At 46.9% G+C, this 20,792-nt stretch overlaps 1 protein-coding gene across 2 annotated transcripts in view; it reads left to right on the plus strand.

Moving 5' to 3' along the window:
• The first annotated feature begins 340 nt into the window (after positions 1–340).
• SEPT11 (septin 11) overlaps positions 341–20,792 on the plus strand; it is a 36,180-nt gene continuing 15,728 nt past the window's right edge. Inside the window, exons 1-8 of one of the 2 annotated variants that reach the window (XM_010575513.1) lie at positions 341–450; positions 4,222–4,417; positions 6,930–7,116; positions 9,381–9,542; positions 11,351–11,447; positions 13,180–13,348; positions 18,125–18,257; positions 19,333–19,520. In XM_010575513.1, the coding sequence (XP_010573815.1) occupies positions 4,251–4,417; positions 6,930–7,116; positions 9,381–9,542; positions 11,351–11,447; positions 13,180–13,348; positions 18,125–18,257; positions 19,333–19,520 (1,103 nt within the window). In that variant the 5' untranslated portion in view covers positions 341–450; positions 4,222–4,250. Of the gene's footprint in view, positions 451–4,221; positions 4,418–6,929; positions 7,117–9,380; positions 9,543–11,350; positions 11,448–13,179; positions 13,349–18,124; positions 18,258–19,332; positions 20,018–20,792 lie in introns of those variants that run through there. The other variant, XM_010575514.1, reaches the window with a different exon arrangement.

Consider the following 20,792-nt stretch of genomic DNA (forward strand, 5'->3'; position numbering starts at 1 on the left):
GTAACCCTAGGGATATGTGATGCTGAGGCCTCAGAAACCATGTTTGGGTGTTGCAAATTGGTACAGAATCATGGTTTATTAGTGGCAGGCATGGAGAAACGGTCTGGTGGTGTTTGCATGCCTTGGGGTTGGGGATCTTTTAGCACCTGAGTCCCGCAGCGGAGAGCTGGATAGAAGTAAAAGGAAAGCACGTTTGGGAGGCAAACCTAAGACAGAAGGATCCTGTGTCCTGAAAACTCATGCGTCGTTACACAGTTCTAACAGGACCAGGCACAGCCTTCTTCCCTGACAGGGGACTGCAACCCTGTTAAATGCCTTTCTTCTTGGTCTTACAGAACGATGACCTTAGGAACTTGTCCCTCTCTGGCCACGTGGGCTTTGACAGCCTCCCTGATCAGCTGGTCAACAAGTCAACGTCACAGGGCTTCTGCTTCAACATCCTCTGTGTGGGTAAGTCATCCTGCACCACCGGGCGGTCAGCTCACGACAAGAGGTGCACATGTATCTGCAAATTAGCACCTTCTCCCTCCTGCAAAGGGTAAGATCTGAGCCAGTGGGGACCATAGTGGCAGGGAAGTGACAGTTTCTTCCCAGAGCTGCTGCAGGGTAAAATCTAGTATCCCTCTTTTCCCTTTCTCTACCCTGTCCCCTGCATCAAAACATGGAAATTTCTAGCTCTTGAAATCTAGCCTTTTGATCATCCTGTGGTTCTGCTTTCCCCAAGGGCTGCCCATAAGGAAACTGAGCTAACTTGGGAACCAAATGTATTTTTAAAAGAATGTTAGCTTAAATCTGCCTTTCTCTGGGTTGGGCGCACAGGCTGTTTCTCAATAAATTGCATTACTTCCCTTCCAGGCTTTGCCTGCCTGTCTCGCTATATTCTTAGTTTTTCCAGTTGGAAACGATGCCATTTTTAGTCTCCAAATGATGTACTTGAGAACAAAGCCTTGTCACCTGTTCCCTGCTGTATTTCATCTGGGTGCTGCAAGTTCGTTTTATAGCCTGAGTTACTGTGTTACTTTTCACAAATTGTTCAGAGGGTGAAATATGGGGAGGCAACTCCTCTTGGCTATAGAGAGATAGCTGCTGTCTTGGTACTCTGTGGATACTACGCAATTGGAAATCCATTGCTGGGTTCTAGGGAGCTGTGTCCCAAAATGGCTTTGACCTAGTTATTGGTGGACCTCTTCAAGATGCCCTCAGACTGTGGTTCTGTCAATTGATAAAAATGGTGGGGTTTACTCTTAATTTGTCAGAGCAGTCTACAAACATCATGTTTCCGTTCATTGTTCATGTAAGCCTGCAAGAAGGGAGTATTGTGCCTTCTAATTAGTTACATGAATTAGCTGGAAAAACCCCACAACCCTCTGACTGTAATTTTTCTACAGCAAGTTGAGAATTTCTGTCTGCAGTGCAGGCTGAGCTGTCTGAAAAGAAATCTGGCAAACAAACTAGACTCCTCTCTGTAGCTTTGCATGTCGGAGAACGAGATAAGAGAATAGTTGTACTTCTGCACACTCAAGCTACCAACCATCACGTGACTCTCCTAGCAGCATGAAACCATTTAAAATTCAGCAGGAAACAGCCTGATTAGCAGGCAGCTCTTTGACCAAAATGGCATAAATTAATTGCCTTTTTCTCTTGCAGTAAATATTCATCTCTTAGCATGACTTGATATGTCTCCATTAACATAGCAATTTGGTCCAACTCTTTTCTCTTGTAAAATGTGCTCATCAACCACTTTTCACCCCAAATTAAGATTTCACACGAATTGCTGCAGTTGTCCGATGAATAGAAATCTCCCCCTTTAAAAAAAAACAACTTTTGAAATTGTGTTTTGAGAAGGGACACAATTAATGTTGGCATTGTAATGTGAGATTTATAATTGTGGTGTGCATGGGTAAAATGCTGCAAAGCCCATCTAGCACAGTGTGCAGCAGCACTGCATTCACATCAGGAGCTCACTAAAATATGTAGTTTCAGAGACTAATAGTCTGTGCCATCAGTTCAGGACTGATCTTTTCATGTGGGTTGTGCTCTATGTGGGCCTAGATTTTGAACTATAATGTCATGTATACTTTCTGTCTTCCCCCTTTTTCATTTTTTTCATTCTTTTTTAAAAGCTTGCTTTATGTCCTGCAGCTTCCCAGCATAGGAATGCTGTGACAAGCATATCTCAGCTCGATCATTTTACTGGGCTGTAAGTAATCGCTTGCCTTCCCGAGCCTAGCATGAAAATGGTCAAAGTCAAAGCCAGCAAAACGAACTGTCGAGTATCGCAGAGCAACAGGCAGTTGCTGAGTAGTGGTATTTGTTTCTGTGGACACAAATACTATATGGTTTCCTGAGGTCTTCTAAGTGGAGGTTTTGCATGTTTTGAGAGAGATTTTCATGCTAGGAGCGCTGTGTACAGCCCAGAGAGATGCTTGAGGGCAATCCCAGGTGCATGCTCTCCTATCCCATCTGATATTTTGCATTGCTTTGCTATTATTCACTTCTACTTAAGATTTTGGGGGGTTTAAGAAGTTAGAATAGGACCCCCTCACAAGCCTGACCTGCAAATGCCAGAGCTGCACACTGCAGTCCAGGAGGTCTGTCCCAAATCCCAGCATCTCTTCGGTTGGAGCAACTTCGGGACATTACCTCAGCCCACCCTCTGCTCACAGCATGGGCAGCAGTAGCAGTTTGAGAGTGTAATTGCTAAGCAAACATTTTTGACTTAAAAATGGGATTTAGGCTAATGCTTTCATCCATGTTACTAATTGCACTGGGGATTAGTGAACCTGTAACAGTTTTCAAAGTTAGTGTTTAAGCAGTGTGCTATTTTAGATTTTTTTAAAAACTTTTAATGTATTTCTCTGTGTCAAATTTTCATTGCACAAGTTGCACTGTGGGTTTTTGTGATCCTCTAGGCAAAGGAACAGAACTGAGCTGGAAAAAAAAAAGCAGCATAAAAACATGTGGAGAATCAGATACCTCCTTGGGAATCAAACTCGGAATTGAGAGAATTTACAACTTCTGTAAAGAAAGTTGTATCAGAACTGGGAGTTAGCCTATGCTATTAAACAGAGAGTTTAGTATTTCTCAACTAAGAATGGCTTCTTGCTGTCCTGAATACAGGTGTTGCTCGCAAGGTTGTGAGGTTGGGGCTGTTCGTGCCATCAAGCAGGAGAGAGCCTGCATCGCTGGTCAGGTCATACCAATGTAAAAACCACGGGCAATAGCTGAAGACTGCTGGAAGCAAATGCTTTCATGGGAAAGGAATGATTATTTGTCTCTCTTGCACTGCCAGTGTAGCGAGTCCAGTAACAGGGTTCTAGCAGCAGCAGCCATTTGTTGGTTCATCATGGAAGGAGTCCGTTCCCTTCTCCTAGGAGGGGAACTCACTTGGCAAATGTCTAAGTAACTATTCTTAAAACTGTCGTGGTTTTATTTTTAATTTTTTTTTCTTATTTGTTTTTCTCCCCCCCTTCCTTCCAGTTTAGTACCTTCTCTTCAGGGAGTCTCATGCGCCTCAGCCCGTCCTCTCCAATTCCTCCATTTCCCATGGGAAATGTTAACAGTAGTATTACTGGAAAAGACTGTGTGCCTCTCTGTATTTGTGAAATCAGCCCCTTTGCTTCCCCAAAATAATGAAAAATCCCTGAGGTCAGTGGTGCTTAGTATCTCTGGTGGTGCCCCTTTCAGTGTCCTTGCCTGTGATTGTGGTACACTGCCCTTGAAAACCCAGCCCACAGATTTCTCTTGCCATTCCCAGCCCAGCAGCCTAGCTCTTCACCTGCGGGTGACGACTTTTAGCTCTGAAGGCATTTGGCTTACCTTGGTGTCTGTCAGGATAGCAGCTTTTGCATAGCAGGGGCTCATTTTGGATTCACATCCCCAGCATGTGGTGCTTTGATCGGGTATGCCTGCAAGGCGTGCTGCAGAGACTCAGGCCGCGTGACCTGTGGAGGAAATTAGTTGGAGCCCAGCAGCAGAAACCAGAGCTGCTGTCACCTCCCAATATCCACAAAGTCCCTGGTTCAGTCCTGGGGGATTGGTAAAGGTGGGGACTGTCTCAAAAGACATCTGTTCCTGCAAGGATTATTTTGCTTAGCCGTGTGCACATAGCCTAATTCCACTGCTACCCAAGTGGAATAACTCCTTAGCTGGGCAAATGTACCTGAGAATGAGATGAGGAAAAGCAATCAGACCATACTAACGTTGCCTTTGTCTGCTCAGGCGAAACTGGCATCGGCAAGTCAACGTTGATGGACACTCTGTTCAATACCAAGTTTGAAAGTGAACCTGCGACGCACAATGAGCCTGGTGTGAGATTGAAAGCCAGGAGTTACGAGCTCCAGGAGAGCAATGTCCGTCTGAAGCTGACTATTGTTGACACAGTCGGATTTGGTGATCAAATTAACAAAGATGACAGGTAAATTTATTTCTGTGAGGAGGAGGAATCCTGGCCGTGGTGTGCTCTGAAATCAGAAGGGCCTGTCCCTGTGTGGGGAGTAGGTCCCTCGCTGTTCCTGGGGGTGTTTGCTGATCCAGGTGTGGCAGCTAGCATCACTTGCCCCATGAGATGGGTAGAAGTGATGAGAAACTGAGGTGAAGAACAAACAGATCAACTAGGCTACAGAACTGAAATGGTGTTTCCTGCCCTCCTTGTCTCTGTGAGGCTTACCTGAAGTCTCTGTTTGAGTTGAAACATGTAAATATTATAAAGCAGGAGTTCAAATTGTAACTTCAGATTGCATCTTTTAGGGAGCTGTAACTTAGATCATAGCTCCTGTTCACATTATCCTGCAATGTTCAAGTTGAAATGGATTTTACTTGAACATTGTACCTAGGTGCTGATTTTCATGTTGTGTGCATGAAGTAAATCGTCTGGGCAGCCTACACAATCCCGTGTCCCTCCATGCAGACTTTTGCTGTAGTGCGAAAACTAGTCATTCTGTGATCATGGCTGATTAATGGATTTCCTATATCTTAGAGCCATGCATTCCCTTGTCGGAGTAATCCCAGCTTCCTCTGGAGGGTTCTTTGCGATCCTCTTCTCTGCACCTTGCCAAGTGAGGGGCACGCTGCCTGTGTGCTGACCAAAAGCTATTAAGGCACTAGGTAGATAGACAGCGTAAGCTCCTTGAAAAAGCAAGCTTAACATCAAAACTTCCACCAAGATCCCTGTTAGCATGGAGACTGAGCGTGTTCTGCTTCTTGTTCCATAAGGAAAACTGTAGATTTTTAAAAAAAGATTTTACAATGCTTTATTTCTGTAACGCTTCCTTGCTGCTTGACCTGACACCAAAATGCAACTGTTGCCCTTGCTTTGGGTCTCCTGCTCCCAACTACCGCTACAGAGCCAAAACAGTGAGAGGCACCGTTGCTGGCTGGAGGGAGAGCTCTGCATGTCAGATGCTGCCATGTGCTCTCCAGCGAGAACAAAAGCCGCTCAGAGGAGGAGGGAGGAGCAGGTGCTCAGAGCGGGGATGCTCTGCAGCTCGTTACTGCCGGGTCACTTTGCATTAGCTTCATTTGGCAGACCAGAGGTGCCAGCAGTACTGGTGGTGAAACCCCACCAACTTCCTTCTCGGGCAGTTGGAGAGAGGGACAGTCACAGGGCAGCAGGGTTTAGGGAGAGCTTTTGTCCTGCTGTGTTCTGACTCATATGGCTGCAGTGGGTGGTGATTTTCTCTATGCTCCTGCTTTGAGTCTTCACAGTCCTTTTTTCCTCTGCTTTTTTACGGTGCTTTCTCTAATATGATCTCCCAATGTAAGGCCTTACTGCTCTCTTTGCAACACGCCTCTGTCTGAGGTTTTGGGGATCTCATCGTCACCGGCAGAACTTCCAAAAGCAAAGAAACTGGAGCAGCAGTCATGTTACAAACCCACCTACTGAAATTCTTGATACCCTCTCTGCCTGCAAATTAACAAGCAGTGCTCAGTACTGTCTTAGGGGTCTCTGGTGTCGGCAGCCCTCACGCAGCACTGGTCTGTCTTTTGCTATAGCTCTGAGTGAATCAAGCAAGAGCCTGCTCTGCTTCACCAAGGGTTTTGAGCAACTGCTCAAACAGCTGCAATGGCATCTGGAGCAGAGGGGCCAGACCAGAGCCTTGCTGGCTGCTTGTCAGAAGGGTGTTTCTGGAGGACCTGAAAACTTCTGACAGCCTATTTCCTCTTCACAGCTGCTTTTGAGGGAGGACATTAACACTGCTGTGAATGCAGTGCTCAAGGCAGTGGCAGTGTTGGCTTGGTGCCTTGGTCTCGGTGCCCTCCTTAGAGAGCTTCCCTGGGCTGGAAGTCCTGAGGCTCTCCTTGATGGAGGGGAGGAACTGAAAAGTTTCCTTTCCAGAAGCACAATCAGTTAGTCAGATCAGGGCACGTTACACTGCACCAGTTATTTGTTCTCCAACAGAATGGTCCCCTCAAAGTACACGAACAGTGCAGTTGTCTCCTGAGCTTTGCTCACAGGCTTCAATTCCTGAAAAGTCCCTTTTACCCCCTTGTGAATTTCCTCTGCCTCTTTTAAGATCACAAACAATCTTTTGGACAAGCTAGGGTAGGTGGTGGTTTCACGTTTAAATTTTCTTCTACTGGATGCTTCTCGGTGACATTGGCAGAGCAGCAGCTCCAACTTTAATTGGAGAGGCTGTAAAATACATTCTTTTTTAGGGTAGCCGCCGTGTGTGATTGCCATGCACCTAAAGTCTAGGGTCTCTGCCACTTTATCTTGCTATTATGTCCATAATACTCTCCCTGTGCACCAAGTGGAAACACACATTTGCTAGGGAGAGACTGTAGGTTGGGTGGGGAGGGTCGTAAGAGCAGCGCTTGTCCCATAATGTACAGAGCACCCATGAAGCTTCTTGAGTGTCGATCAGTAACCTGTGTTGTCCCAGTAGCGAATGCCCTGGTTTTCTCTGTGCCACATTTTCTCTCTTCAGCTACAAGCCTATAGTAGAATATATCGATGCGCAGTTTGAAGCCTACTTGCAAGAAGAACTGAAGATCAAACGATCCCTGTTCAATTACCATGACACCAGAATTCATGCCTGCCTATATTTCATTGCACCAACTGGACACTCACTGAAGTCCCTAGACTTGGTCACCATGAAGAAACTCGACAGTAAGGTACTTGCTGCTCATGTTATGACCCTCGTGTGGCCCTACTAGTGCTTTCATGATCTTGCCACAGGCTTAGTTAAACCTGCGCAGAAAAATACTGTCTGCTTTTAGCAGCGGGGAATTGCAGAGGTGCCGTGTGAAAACTTTACCTTGGGCTAGCTGTTAGAATGGGTTGTTATTCACTGATTCATATGCTGCAGAAATTTATTAAAAGTTTGGCCTCCTACCCTCTTCCAGTCCCATCTCGGGTTAGGAAACTTGGCCGCTTGCTCCACAGCTAGGCTGTGAAGTTAGCAATCTGAGAGCAGGAACCTGTATTTGTGAGGATGCATTAGGAGACTGATGTTCTTTTTGCTTTCCTGTGGGGTAACTCGGCCGAGTTCAGTGACAGGTTTGTTCACAACTGAAAGATCAGTTGGCTGTTGAAAAAGAGAGAAAGTGTGTTTTCCTTCTTAAATGCATAAATAAAAATGAGAGGTTGAAGTTCAACTCTGCTAGTTCTAGCACTCAAAAACATGGTTGATATCTGTATTTCACTTTGTCCAACAGATCAATTAGGTTCTTGTACAAAACCTGATTTTGTAAGTGTGTATAAGATGAGAAGCACATCTAAAACACTTCAGGTCATCTTACTAATCAATGAAAAACAAATCAAAATGCTGTGTCTGCATGCTCTGACTGCATCCAGCTAGACACAAACAGTGATTTGATCTTCTATGGCAAATGTAGTGTTGTTCTAACCATGATCTGATAAACAAGAACAATCTGAATAAATATGTTACTCGGCATGTGCTTTTTCAGTTATTCTCCTGACTAGCAAGAATGGGAGCCACGCTCAGTTTAAACCATGGTGTTTTACTAGACACTTGCAAGAAGATTTAATCTCTCTTCTTCTAGGGAAAATAACTGAGGTACCAATGTAAACCCTGAGTATTTAACCCTGAGCTCTCTCTGTGCTTCTTTACATCATGATTAAGCAATTTAAATCAGTCCACCTTGCACCTTTGGCTCACTGGATCCTGATTCTGCAGAAGATAAATGATGACAAGGGTTCTTTATTTCCTGGAGTGGCCTACTGGGTTTGATGCAGTGATGGAGAAGGATCCCTGCCCTATTCAACTTAAAATAGGGTTATGCAGATTTACCCAAAGTGAGCTAATTGGCATTTGTGTTCTATCTTTTGGTAAAGGGGGATTTAATAATTCCAGGCCATCCTCTGAATAGAATTAAGCAGTATAATATAAGAGGATTTTCAAGTACTGTAGTTAAAATCCCTTTATATAAGTCAATATCAACATCTTCTTCACTACAATTTCTGTCTGCTGTTGCAAGGAAAAGCAAATTCTGCAAGATCAAAAGCAGAAATTGTCCATCTGGAGCGAGTAGAAAGGGAAAGCAAGCAGGATTCCTCCTCCTAATGCATTCTTGCCCTCTCCCAGCAAAGCAGATGCTTGTGCGGTGCTCACTGTGCATCAGTCCGCTCAGCTACACTGGGGGTACAGCGCTGTCTCCCCTTGGCTCCTAGATGGTGTTGCTTTTTGCCATCCTCCTGCTGGTGTTGCAAACAGCCTGTCTAGGGAAGAGAGTCCGTAACTTATTTTTCATTTCTGCGTTAACTCCATCATGCGGTTCCTTTGGATGATTGTCTTAGAGCTGTTCTGGGACAAGTCAACCCTAGTCCTGCACTACAGTGGTGTATGGGAGTGTGTGAGGGCATGCGGGTGGAGGAATCGTGCCTGTGTTACTGCCAGCCTCCACCCTCTGTGTAGCGTGGCTGGATACGGACCATCTGCTTCCACTTCCAGTGGGTAACAGCAGCACTGCTGCCCACCCCGGTGTCCCTGATAACAACACCCGAGCAAACGCCCATGAGAGGCTGTTGTCTGAGCATGTCACTTGCAGTAATCCAGCCTGCTGCAGCGTGGAGGAGAAGTGCTTAGATGGTAATTTCCTTTTTTTGGAACAGCTTGTAATGATTTATGACAGCATTTCCTGTCCAGCCAATTTGGATGAGGAGGGGAATACGACAGGACAGGAAATAGCATGTTGCCAAATTGCACTTGACTTCTTTTTAAGGTCATCGTCGCTGCTGCCTGAAAATTCAAAGGCAGCGGTGCTGTCAGCAGCAGCCCCAGGGAAGGTCTTCTGCTGCGGGGGTGGTGGCTGGTGCCACTTATAGGGCTGTTGCTGCAGGATGCATGCTCTCCGTCCTCTCCCAGTGATGCAGGACGTACAGTCCTGTACGTGGAGGTGCTGTCTTTGTTTTGCAGGTGAACATCATCCCCATCATTGCCAAGGCTGACACCATTGCAAAAAATGAGTTGCACAAGTTCAAGAGTAAAATCATGAGCGAGCTGGTCAGCAATGGTGTCCAGATCTACCAGTTCCCGACGGATGAAGAGACAGTGGCTGAGATAAATGCCACGATGAGCGTATGTTGGTTTTTGGGGGGGGTTTGCTTCCCTTGGTTTGCGTGGGCCCATCCTTGATGGTAGGGCACGTTGTACCGTGTTTCTTTTGGCTTTAAAGCTGCAGTCTAAGCACAGATAGCAGGCTGGCCAAAAGGCTTTTTGAGCTGGAGGTACCTGTCACACATGGGCTGCCTGGCCTGATGAGCTTCATTGTCTGACAAATGATTCTCCTCTGAGCATTTTTTCATATCCTTCCCCTACTGCAGTATTCCCATCTCGGGAAAGGAAGAGGATGGGAGGCAGGGCCCTGACGCGGTCAGGGCAAAGGGCTGAGGTTTGGGTTTCCTGTCCCAAACGACCACTTGTCGCTTACTGGGGGGTGATTCACTTCTGCCTTTGTTTTGCTTTCCGGTGAGAGCGGGGGTGCTGTCAATGATGTTCCAGCTCTCCCAGCACGGCCAGTGGCCATCAGCAGCAAGGGCTCTGGCTTTTGCCTCCTTTCCCTTTCCTTTAGCAACAGGGGTGGGATTTGAGGGCAAACAGGGATAGGGTAGACCAAACGTTTTAGTGGGGTTTACAGAGGGAAACAACTGTTCCCCATGGGCCTGACTTGGAGCGCAAGGGGAAGAACCTGAGCTCAGGGTTTCTGGCAGGGACGTGCATCACGGCAGCGCTGACAGGGCCCTTGAGTGGCTTTAGCAGGGCATGTAACACCCAAGAGGATGTGCCAACGCCACAGCAAGTGCACTCAACAGCAAGTGCAAGGATGAGGTTGAGTTACCTGTGTTTTTACACGGAACAGAGGCATCAAGATTAAGCAATTTCCTTGCAACTTGAAGGCTTTTTTTTTTGAGTTTCCCTGCACAACTGCTTGTAGATGGGCAATTGTCGCATCCAGCTGGGTATCAGACCCTCTCCAAACCTCTATATTGCGTCTTTTCCCTGTCTATGTTGTGTTCTCAGCAGGGAGAAGCTGGCACAGAGAAGGGACGTGGTTCTGCCAGTGTGCAGTGTGTGTTTTGCCTTCCTCTGGTGCAGCCCTGCTGCTGGGAAACTCCTTTGCCAGTTAATCGCATCTCCTCTGCCGCTTGGCTTCTTCCCCTCCCACCCAGCCTGTGACCACGGCTTGGCCGACATGGCATCCGCTCCCGGAGCTTGCCCAGCCCTTTTGGATGCTGTTGAGGCAGGGAGAGCACCACGGGGGTGGGCTGGTGGCAGAGGCCAGCTGCTTCCTGGCAGCAGCCACACTTCTGGGAGTACATCCCAGTTTGTCACCACCACACCCGTGGAGAGACTGGGACGTAGCAGAGCTCGGTGACTCAGATGCATCAGCCCAGGGCTGGGTCGACTCTGCTCTTCCCCTTGCTCACAGCTTTGCCCTGTTTAAGAGGAAGTATTAGCAGTTATTTCTAGCAGCAGAAAAACCCCCTGAATTGTTAGCCTACCTTCCTTGGGAGGATGTACTTCATTTTCTTTTTTATATTGTTTAACAGGTTTTTTGTTGTTGGGTTTTTTTTTCCCCTCAGTGTTAAAATTCAATTCCAGTTTGTAAGACTACTTCTGTGCTTAAGATAGTCATGCTTTGTCATTACAGGAAGCATAGGTACATCTCTTGTATTTTTAGGACTTCAGAATTTTGGACTTTAAGTCTGAGCATGTCTCTCATCCAGATTGTCCTGTTGCTCTTTCTAAAACACCAGATGAGTTGCAAAGGTATTTAAGCAACTAAAATCTAGCAGAGCTGGCACAGTAAACAGCTTGCTTCAGAAACAATCCCTGGCAAGGCAACAAAGGAAATCCCGAACCTCATTGTCCCTTTCCTTTTGTAGGTCCACCTTCCTTTTGCTGTAGTTGGCAGCACTGAAGAAGTGAAGATCGGCAATAAGATGGCAAAAGCCAGGCAGTACCCCTGGGGTGTTGTGCAGGGTATGTTACCTAGAGCACAAATAAGACTGTATCATCCTGTCTCTTTCTGATGACAGATGCATTGATCTCTGGATGGTCCTTATCAAACATGGAGGCGGTTTGGTGGTGGGGTGGTGACATCAGCCTAGCCATTGGTTTTGTGAGAGCAGTGTAAAGTTACTAGGAGATGTTAAGTAATGAGTTTGAAACATGAAAACTTAGCGTTTTCTGTTTCTTATGCTTTTCTGCCAGCAAAAAAGCGTGAGCAACGGGAAAGGTTTGGGTAGCTCAGTGGTTCAGGTTGGACCTTGCACAACGAGCCTGAATGCAAACACGTAGCTGGGGGATTTTCCAGGGACGTCAGCAGGTGCTCTGCCTTCTCAGCTTGAAGTGGGAGCGGAACTAATTCAACACTGACTGCTTGCTATGTCTTGTCCTGGTATCCTAAACTGTGGACATGCCGCTTAAGTATGCAACCCCGCATAAAGTTGCCCAAAAGCTCGTTTCTGTTGGAGAGCAGAGTTTGGCTAGGGCTGAGTTTGCAACCCAGGCTGTACCAAAGCTGCCAAAGATAGGGCTGGTCCTTGCTTTCCCAACCAGCGCTGAGAAGTACAGGGTTGAGACGGCGGTGGTCTGCTTGTGGCTTCAGCTGTGTATCCAGTTGGAGAATGGCCCAGCAAGCTGCAGGGGAACGTTTGCAGGGCAATTCTGCAAAACTCACTGAGTTTTTCTCAGTAATACAAGCTGATCCTGAAGCAGCTGAAGACAGTTAAGTCTGAAGTGTACACCAGAGGGTAATACTGGGAATAACTCACAGTTAGGAAAGAAGTTGATACCTTTGGGAAGTCTTGGACTTAACACATGTCCTGCTGGGTTCTTGCTGTTCCTGGGAGACTAGGACCAGATAATCTAAGATCTTTAATTGGGTACCAGAGAGGCTTTGAAGATCCAGCCCTGAAGATGTCTGAAGGGGAGCAGCTGGAGTGCTTCACTGTGCCCCCAGGGGCATGCTGCAGAGTTGTCTGCTAGCAGCAGAGATGCCTGCTTCTTGCTGTTGCATCCCAAAGAGAGAACTTCCACTCCTTGTCTGTAAGCATACCCAAACCGTTTGCTTGCACTGAAGCGTGCAGCCCTCTGGCCACAGGCCCTTCGCAGGCTGAACGGCTTGCTCACCCAGGGACTGACGATGGTACACCAGACCCTGCTCTGAGCAGAATTATTTATGGGAAGCCATATCACAGTCAGTGTGCTGCCTCCCTTCAGTGCCAGGAGCAGGGGTTTAGGACTCCTTCGTAAGATTAGCTGGCATGGAAATGGTACAGCATTCATGGTGGGGTCTTCTCATAACTTTCCCTTTCACCACTGCTACAGACTGAGACTTCGTTGCCTGCCTGGGCCCCTGTTGGTGACTTGGATTTGGAGCGGATTTGAGTGGGAATTGAAATCCTGTTTGCAAGTGGATCATCACCTTGCTGGTGCAGAAATGCACAGAGAAACAGGAGCTGTGTGACAGATGGGCAACACAGAGATCTTGCAAATCTAGTGAAAGGCCTTGAACTGGTGCCCGTGTGTTGGCGTGGGATTGTTTCACCCCCAGTTCAGCAAGGCATTTTGGTGCAGGCTGACTTGGGAGTTCTGCTTGTGTGCCCGAAGAACTCTCAGGCTTGCTAAACTGGGGCCCGGCTCCAGGGAAAGGGGGGACCTGGCTCCAGGGTTTTATGTTCTCTTTGTCGTTGGTCTGTCTTTTTATCAGTTGAAAATGAAAATCACTGTGACTTTGTGAAGCTGCGGGAGATGCTGATCCGAGTGAACATGGAGGACTTGAGAGAGCAGACGCACACCCGACACTATGAGCTGTACAGGCGCTGCAAACTTGAAGAGATGGGGTTCAAGGACACTGATCCGGACAGCAAGCCTTTCAGGTAGGAATGTGTAACTCAGGCCTTGTACAGCCAGAGAGATTGGAGGTTTTGGGATGCCAGTGTTTGCAAGAACTAGGGAAGGAATAGCCACGGTCACTTACAGCAGCTGAGAATCTAAAGTGTGGCTGGGGAGGAAAACCTTGTGCAATGCAATCTTTCCATCAGGGCCTAGGATTTGTACCGGAGAAGCACAGGAAAAGTTTGGGTGGCTGAGAAAGCCAATTCTCACCCTAACATTTTGGAAATGTCTGCAACCCTGCAGCACGGCGATACAGGCTTTCTAGAGCGTACAAAATGTCACCAGGGTGCTTGAAGGTGATTTGTTTTGGGGGCAGAATATGACCGACATCAGATCAACATGGAAAGTTTAGGAGGAAGAAGCACATGGCCATGGATCTTATCTGCACCTTGTTGCTGAAGTTGTATCAGTTTTCTTTGCACCCTTCTCTGAGCATCCCTTGCTTTGCCACATCAAATATAAGCTGCTGGCCCTCACTCACAAGTGCGTGCCTTTCAGTCTATCTCCTACCTGCTATCTGTCAGCCAGTACTAAAAAGTGTCAAAAGGGTTGATTTCTAAATGCTCCTCCTGTCACTCAGGGTGGAGAGCAGTTCCTTGCTGGATTCTTCAGCTGGATTTTGCTGTCCACGTTTGAAACTGTCGATTGCTCTACGTGGCTGAGAGCCTGCTGTAATGCAAAGCCTGCCGTGAGGATCACTACTGTTTGCTGGTGTGTTTTTGTCCTCAGCATCATGGAAGGGGGCATTTTTTTGTAAGATGTGGTGAGAGAGTTGGTGGTAGAATGCAGTCAGGGCTTGTAGGTGTGTCCGATTGGGCACAGTTAATATCAATTAACTGTTCACATTGTTGGCTTGTCATATTTTCAAGCTGGGAGAATCTCATTTTGGGGTTGGGAAGCTGATTCCCCCCCGTCTCCGCCCTTGCTCTTGCTTTCCTAAAAACCTATGAACTGTCTAGTCTTAAGTGAGGTTTATGCTCATCTTCTTACTGACAGTACTATGAGCTTCATGGAGACTTGGGTGAATCTGTTGAATAGCGAGTTTGTTAATCACTTCAGAAACTCCTCCTGGCACTTTTTGCCTGTGGAGAAGGGCAGGTTTTGAGATGTTTAGGTGATACATTAGTGCCCCTTCTCTCCACTGCAGATTCAACTGTGTTTTGCAGCCAGCTTGCTCTGCTGCAAGTCAGGGCCCCATACAATTGCTGGGCTTGAAAAGCGCAGCTGTGTCCATGCTGTGATGAAGGTGACTTGTGTTGAGGTATAGCTGGTTACCAAAGGGGAGATCCTGGGATAAATGTTCTTGTTGACCATCCTGGAGCTTTTCACAGCTGTTCCAAGGTGTGCTGTGAAGAGGGTGCTGTTGTCTGAGGTTTAAGATTTGGCTTTTTACTAAATACAGAGTTTATGCTGTCTGACAGCTTTATTGGTCTGAAGCCCAAGTCATTAGCCAGGGACAACAGCTGTGTGGGAATTTGGGAGGGAGTGTTTGTTTTCTCCTTTCATTTCCTGTTTCCCATTCCTCTCCAACTTTTCCCCAATAATGGCACCTGCTGCCTTAGCAACATCCCACGCTCCTCTCTGCCCCAGGGGAAAGCAGTCAGAATCAAACACGCATCAGTGTGAGTTTACGCCCATAACGCACGTGCGTGTCAGGGATTGGCGTGCCAATCCCTGAGACGGCAGCCGTGCCGCTGGCTTGCGCGGATAACCATGGACATGGTTCATCTCTGATCCTCAACAGGGGAAAGCCAGGTGGGCTCCAGAGCAGAAGGCAAAGTGGGCGCCTGGTGTTTGTGTTTCTGGAAAACAGCGCTCCATGATGAGCTGAGCAAGGTCTGCGCTACACCGTGGAGTTTGCATCAGTTCAGGGTTTTATTTGTGACTTGCTGAGTTTATGCAGCTGCATTTCTTTTGCAGCATAGAAATTCTGCTGGAATCAGTTGAGCCCAGTTCTGTTACTAAGCCCCAGTGTGAGGCTTTATTGGATTTCCTTTCTGGAGAGCAATGGCTTAAGATGGGCTCAGCCCTTCCCTTTAAGGAATCTGAGGAATTTCCATTGCTTCCTGTACACGAGGCCTCTTTTGACCAAGCTATAAGTAGAAAGGAAATGAAAATGTACAGAATTTCTCCATCTGGTACGTGCTAGTTCAGAACAGTTTGCTCTGGGTGCCTCCTCCCTCCAATAAACAAACAAAACCCATGATCCCAAGCTGTTTGGCTGAGGCTGATGTATATCTGAAATGAGGAAAACAGTAGGTTTGGTGCTTTCTGTTCTTCCTTCTGAGACCAGGGATCAAAAGCATGCCTTTCTGCCGGGTCTGGGCCCTGGGAGCCACAGGGACCGCTGCTCTTCAGCTGGTTTGCATCAGTCAGGAGCAGGGAGCCTTTTGTAACTCTCAGGGTGAGCAGGGCAAAAGACCCCAGCGAACCGTTGGGGCTGCGTAGGTGCTTGGGTGAGGTGTGAAAAGGGGAGGCTGGCAATGGTTGAGACCCACCTTGCTGGCAGAAACCCTGCCGCTTGTCCAGGCTGCAGGAGGTGAGGAGGGAGCACCGGTGCCCCCGCAGGCATCTGCTCTGTGAAATGGGGTCCTCTGTTGCGCAGAGACCCTTCTGCGGTCCTGCGTCTGCTGTGGACTGGTTTCTCTGATGCTCTGGTTCATTTTCTCAAAATACTTTTTTTTAAAAGAATATTATTTGCAAGGACATCATTCAGTGGTGGTGTGTGTGTTGGGGAATGAAGGTACTCTTGTAATCTAGGTTCATATGTTTGTCTACTTAAAAAGCAAATTCCCTTGTCATCTTTGTCTGTGAGAAGCTGCAGGGATCCCAGTTGGTTTGGACTGTTATTCCTTAGGGCTGTAAGGTTTTTTTTCATATGCAGCCTGAGTTGCCGGGCCAGTTTCTCTGAGAACTTTGCTTCTCTGGAAGTTGGAGTCAGTTCAGTAGAGAATTAAGCATGCCAGATTTAGGTTAGTGGTAAGTTTTTAAGCTTGAAGCCAGGACTAGCATGAAACCTGGGACAATTTAAAAACAAGCCTCTGCCACCCTCGCTCCTGCCAGCTTTTTCCTGCTTGCCCATCACTCGGCATTGTGTCTCTGGAAACGAGCTTTGCAAGAAATGTTTGCAATACAGGATATGATTAGCAGCGTGCAGAGTTTTTTGTTTCGGTCCGTAAGGCTCTGCTGCTCCCTAGTATAGTGTGTCACTAATTGCAGATTCAATTTTTGCTCACTGAGCAGTGAAGGCTAATCTGCCCTCAGGGTTCTTCTAGACTCTAGCCAGGCCCTTCAGAAGGGTTTATGAATTTAAGCTTCAGTATCCACAGTCAGAGGATTAAATCCAAGACTGAATTATGGGGAGGTTTTGATTTGAGTCTCCTGATCTCTATCTGCTGTTCTTGATTGAGTTAAGAATCCAAAGATGCCTCTTGCTCTGTTCTCCCATGAAAAGTTTTTTGTCGTTTTCAGAATCGGCATTTTTGCTTCCACGTATGGGAAGCTGGTGTGGTCAGCTGGCATCGTGCAATTCCTTCAGGAAGGCCAGTGCTGTGCAAGAGCAGTTCCGGGCATCCTGTCTGTGGAGTATTTCAGGAGGCAACTGAAGTGCCCATCAATTAGCAGTGTCAAACCAAAGTCTTGGGTTTATCTGTCAGGTTTTGTCCCCAGCTCAACACCCCACCAGACCCCACCCCCACCAAAACCCAAACAAAATCAACCAACAAAAAGCCACCAAAACCCCCGCCACGTGCCAGGAAAGGCATAAGCTTGGCTTTAATGCGATTAAGATGTTCCTCTAGTCCAGTGATTAATGTGCTCCTTAGGCGCATGGATGCAATGTATCAGTGTGGTATCAGTGGAGTTTTCCTTTAAAAAATGCTTTTTCAAAAAAGCATTTTGGGGGAAATAGTTATCATTCCCACACTATCATTATGGCTGAAATATCCAAATCCATTTAAGGAATAAAATGAAGAGGAATTTGGCACCCAGAGTTCCTAAGAGGCTCTGAAAATCTCAGAGGTGCGTGGACAACATATTTTGTGTCCCAGATTTTTGCTGCGGTATCTCAGTGCTGGGGAAATAAAGGAATGCCAAGAAGTAGGGGGGGGAATAAAGGAATGAAGGGATCCAGTAACATGGTTATTTAGAGGAGGAACGCTGCTGCTCGTTCGCAAAGGCTTAGCCTCCCGTAAGAGCTAAAGGAGAAAGAGAGGTCTCCCAAGGTGGCTCTGTCTAAATCAAGCCCCTGAACTGAATCCATTAGCAATGAGTAGTGAAAATTAGTTTTGCTCTGTGTCCGGGCCATGCTTACTGAACTACATAAAGCCAGATTTCACACTCTGATATGCCTGTGTCTGTTCCACAAATCTCACGCTTCAAATGAAGAGGTTCAGGACAAACAGTAGGCTAAGTGAGAAGGTGTGACTCAAACAGATGACAAGCCATGTGAGCATCAGGGATTGCTGTGGATGCTTACATAGTGGCTGTTTACTTTTGAGGACAGTCATCCTGCCTGCCAAGTGATTTATAGGATCCTGAATAGTGTGCTCGTTTTTTCCTTGCCAGTTTGTCTCCCACTGCTGCCACCTAGCAAGCTACGACTGGTTTCGGTGGAGGTGTTCACATCTCTGTTGTAGTCAGGGACCTCAGATTAAGTTTTGTGATGAGACAATGCGTGCAGTAGGATCACCAAAGGCCGGAAACTCACGACTGTGCTGGAAACACAGCTCTGACTGTTTTTTCTGTGTTTGTAACAGTCTTCAAGAGACTTATGAAGCAAAGAGGAACGAATTCCTGGGTGAACTCCAGAAGAAGGAGGATGAAATGAGGCAGATGTTCGTCATGCGAGTGAAGGAGAAGGAAGCAGAGTTGAAGGAAGCAGAGAAAGATGTGAGTATATTGTAACTCAGAGAACTGTGTGTGAGGGTTTAGGCTGGGGCTTTTCCAAGAGAGCCCTGAGAAGGTGAGCCATCCAGATTCTAACATCAAGCTTGCAAAGGTGCCTGCTGTGCATAAACAGTCTCAGGAAGCAGATGTGAACTCTGTTCCCAGTCTTGCCATGGACTTGTGGCATGACCCCGTTACAGAAGTCCTCTGCCACTTTTCTGTGCCTGTAAAATGGAGCGGGAGTGTTCCCTGGTTTTGGGCAGCTGGAGGAGTATATATACCAAGGAGCGAGTGGAAGATGCTGCAGTGTGACCATAACAGCAGCTGCAGCTACATACCCCCCAGAAGTGCCAGCCTTGCTGTGCCGTGGGAGCCCTCTCTCCTCTCTCGCGTCATCAGTCCCACCCAAAGGAGAGAATATGTTTGCTACTGAAAGTCATGTCGATTTGCAGTGGATCCTCGGCTATGGTATGGCAAGCGCTGCCCTTCAGCAGTCGCGCCTTTCTGGAGACTTTCAGTAAGTAGATAAGGACTTCCCAGAGGGCAGTAAGTCCCACTCAGCATAGTTGTAGAGGGACGTGACAGAGCTGCCCTACCGTGATTTGCTCGGTACATGTAGATCAGCGCTGATTACTGCGGGACAGAGAAAACATAGATGTCTTGCTAGGGGAGGGAGCCGTTTCTTGGGCCTCACGGAGGAGCCTGTACTTCTACAGAGGTACAGAGAAGAGCCCCAGACAAGTGTGTTGCCCTGAATGGCCACGTTTTATTGCTTTGCATGAGCATGAGAGAGTCCCCTAGGTACAAAGCAATGAGGGATGGAACATGGGGTTTTGGAAGTATCCAGAGACCTGTCATACTCCTACAGCAACTAAAATTCCTGCCATCTGTGTGTGCAAGTGTGTGCTAATTGCAGGGCTTTTCTCACCAAGTCAGCCACTCTTGGGACAGACCAGTGACTTGTTATTAATGCAGTGAGGCCTCAGTGCCAGCGGAACTGCTTCAGGCATCATTACCAGTAATCGGGGTGGAACGTTCTTCTCTTCCTGTCCAATTCTCATTGTCTCTGTCCCGGCAGCTTCACGAAAAGTTTGACCATCTAAAGAGGACTCACCAAGAAGAGAAGAAAAAAGTGGAAGACAAAAAGAAGGAACTTGAGGAAGAGCTGAACAACTTTCAAAAGAAGAAGGCAGCAGCTCAGCTATTACAGTCACAGGCTCAGCAGGCAGGTTCTCAACAAACCAAGAAAGACAAGGACAAAAAAAAGTAAGCGGATGTCTGCCACATCCTTTGTAGGGTTTGTTACAGTTTGGGAGGTTGTTTTTTCTTTCTTGCTGCATGTCTGTATTTGCTTTTCCCCATTACCAGACTGGAAACTGGGCTTTTATCAGCCTGATCAAATAAAATATTTTTTTTCTAAAGGGTGGGCCAGGGACATGATCTTAATTTTTCTCTAGAATAGCACCTTCAAATTTTACGTCGAAGTCTAACTGGTATGGGAGAGCAATCAGATGGTGGAGGTTTGACCTATGATCTGTCCAGCACCTTCTGGAACAGCTCTGGGGTGTTCTGGACTCAGATTTATCTGCCTGAGCCAAAATTATTAAGGGGGTCTCTACCCGACCTTTCTTTCACTCAAGAGTAATCTCCAGTTCCCATTCATTAGGGTTATAGTTGTAAGTAGAGGTAGATTAGAAACCAAAACCACCATGTTATTTTTACATGGGAAATGCTAGTGCCAAAAGTACATACTTGGAAGCTTGCTTTAAGGACAAGAAATTTTGGTGTGGTGGTGGGTTTTTTTTGTTGTTGTTGGGGGTTTTTTTGTTGATTTTTGTTGTTGGTTTTTTTTTTTTAAACCAAACTACTACGGTACCATAACTGCAGGTAAATGGCATTTGTGGTTGTATCGAGTTGACATAATAAGCTAAGAAACCCATACGTTTTAGTAAAGATGATGGCACTGTTTTCTACTATTTTATATTTGTATGCCAGGAGTATAAATCTATATTCTCCAGTACTCTTGCGATTCCAGCAACTTAGTAGGCACCAAGTGTATCTGTGGACGGAGTCTGTCCTATGGTCAGTATTTGGAGGCGGGTTTTTTCGGATGTGCTCAGTTTGGACCTAACTCTGCTTCCATTGAAACTGGAGGAACATTGCTATTGACTTGGGCTCAGAGTTAAGTCACTGCAGAGCTCCGCTGAAAAACTTGAGCTCTAGATGGATCCAAATTGACATAACCTCCTTGCAGCCTGTACTTGGAGATGGCTGTTTAGCTTGCTATTAGCACAAGAGACCCCTATTTATTACATGATACTGGCTACTTCACCGTGCTTTAAAAACCCGAACACAAGGTCCACTTAGATGCGGTATGTACAGAGAAGCCAGACGAACCTCGCAGAGGTGAAGCAGACCGCGCATGGCTTGTTTGTATAGCGCAGCAAGACAGGTTACTGTAACAGAGGCTGCTTTGAGGCCTCCTGTCGTAATTTCCATTTGCTTTTTCTGTACCTAGTAAGGGGATGCTTATGCAAG

Source organism: Haliaeetus leucocephalus, unplaced genomic scaffold (assembly GCF_000737465.1).
Source record: "Haliaeetus leucocephalus isolate CR32 unplaced genomic scaffold, Haliaeetus_leucocephalus-4.0 Scaffold484, whole genome shotgun sequence".
Classification (NCBI taxonomy): Eukaryota; Metazoa; Chordata; class Aves; order Accipitriformes; family Accipitridae; genus Haliaeetus; species Haliaeetus leucocephalus.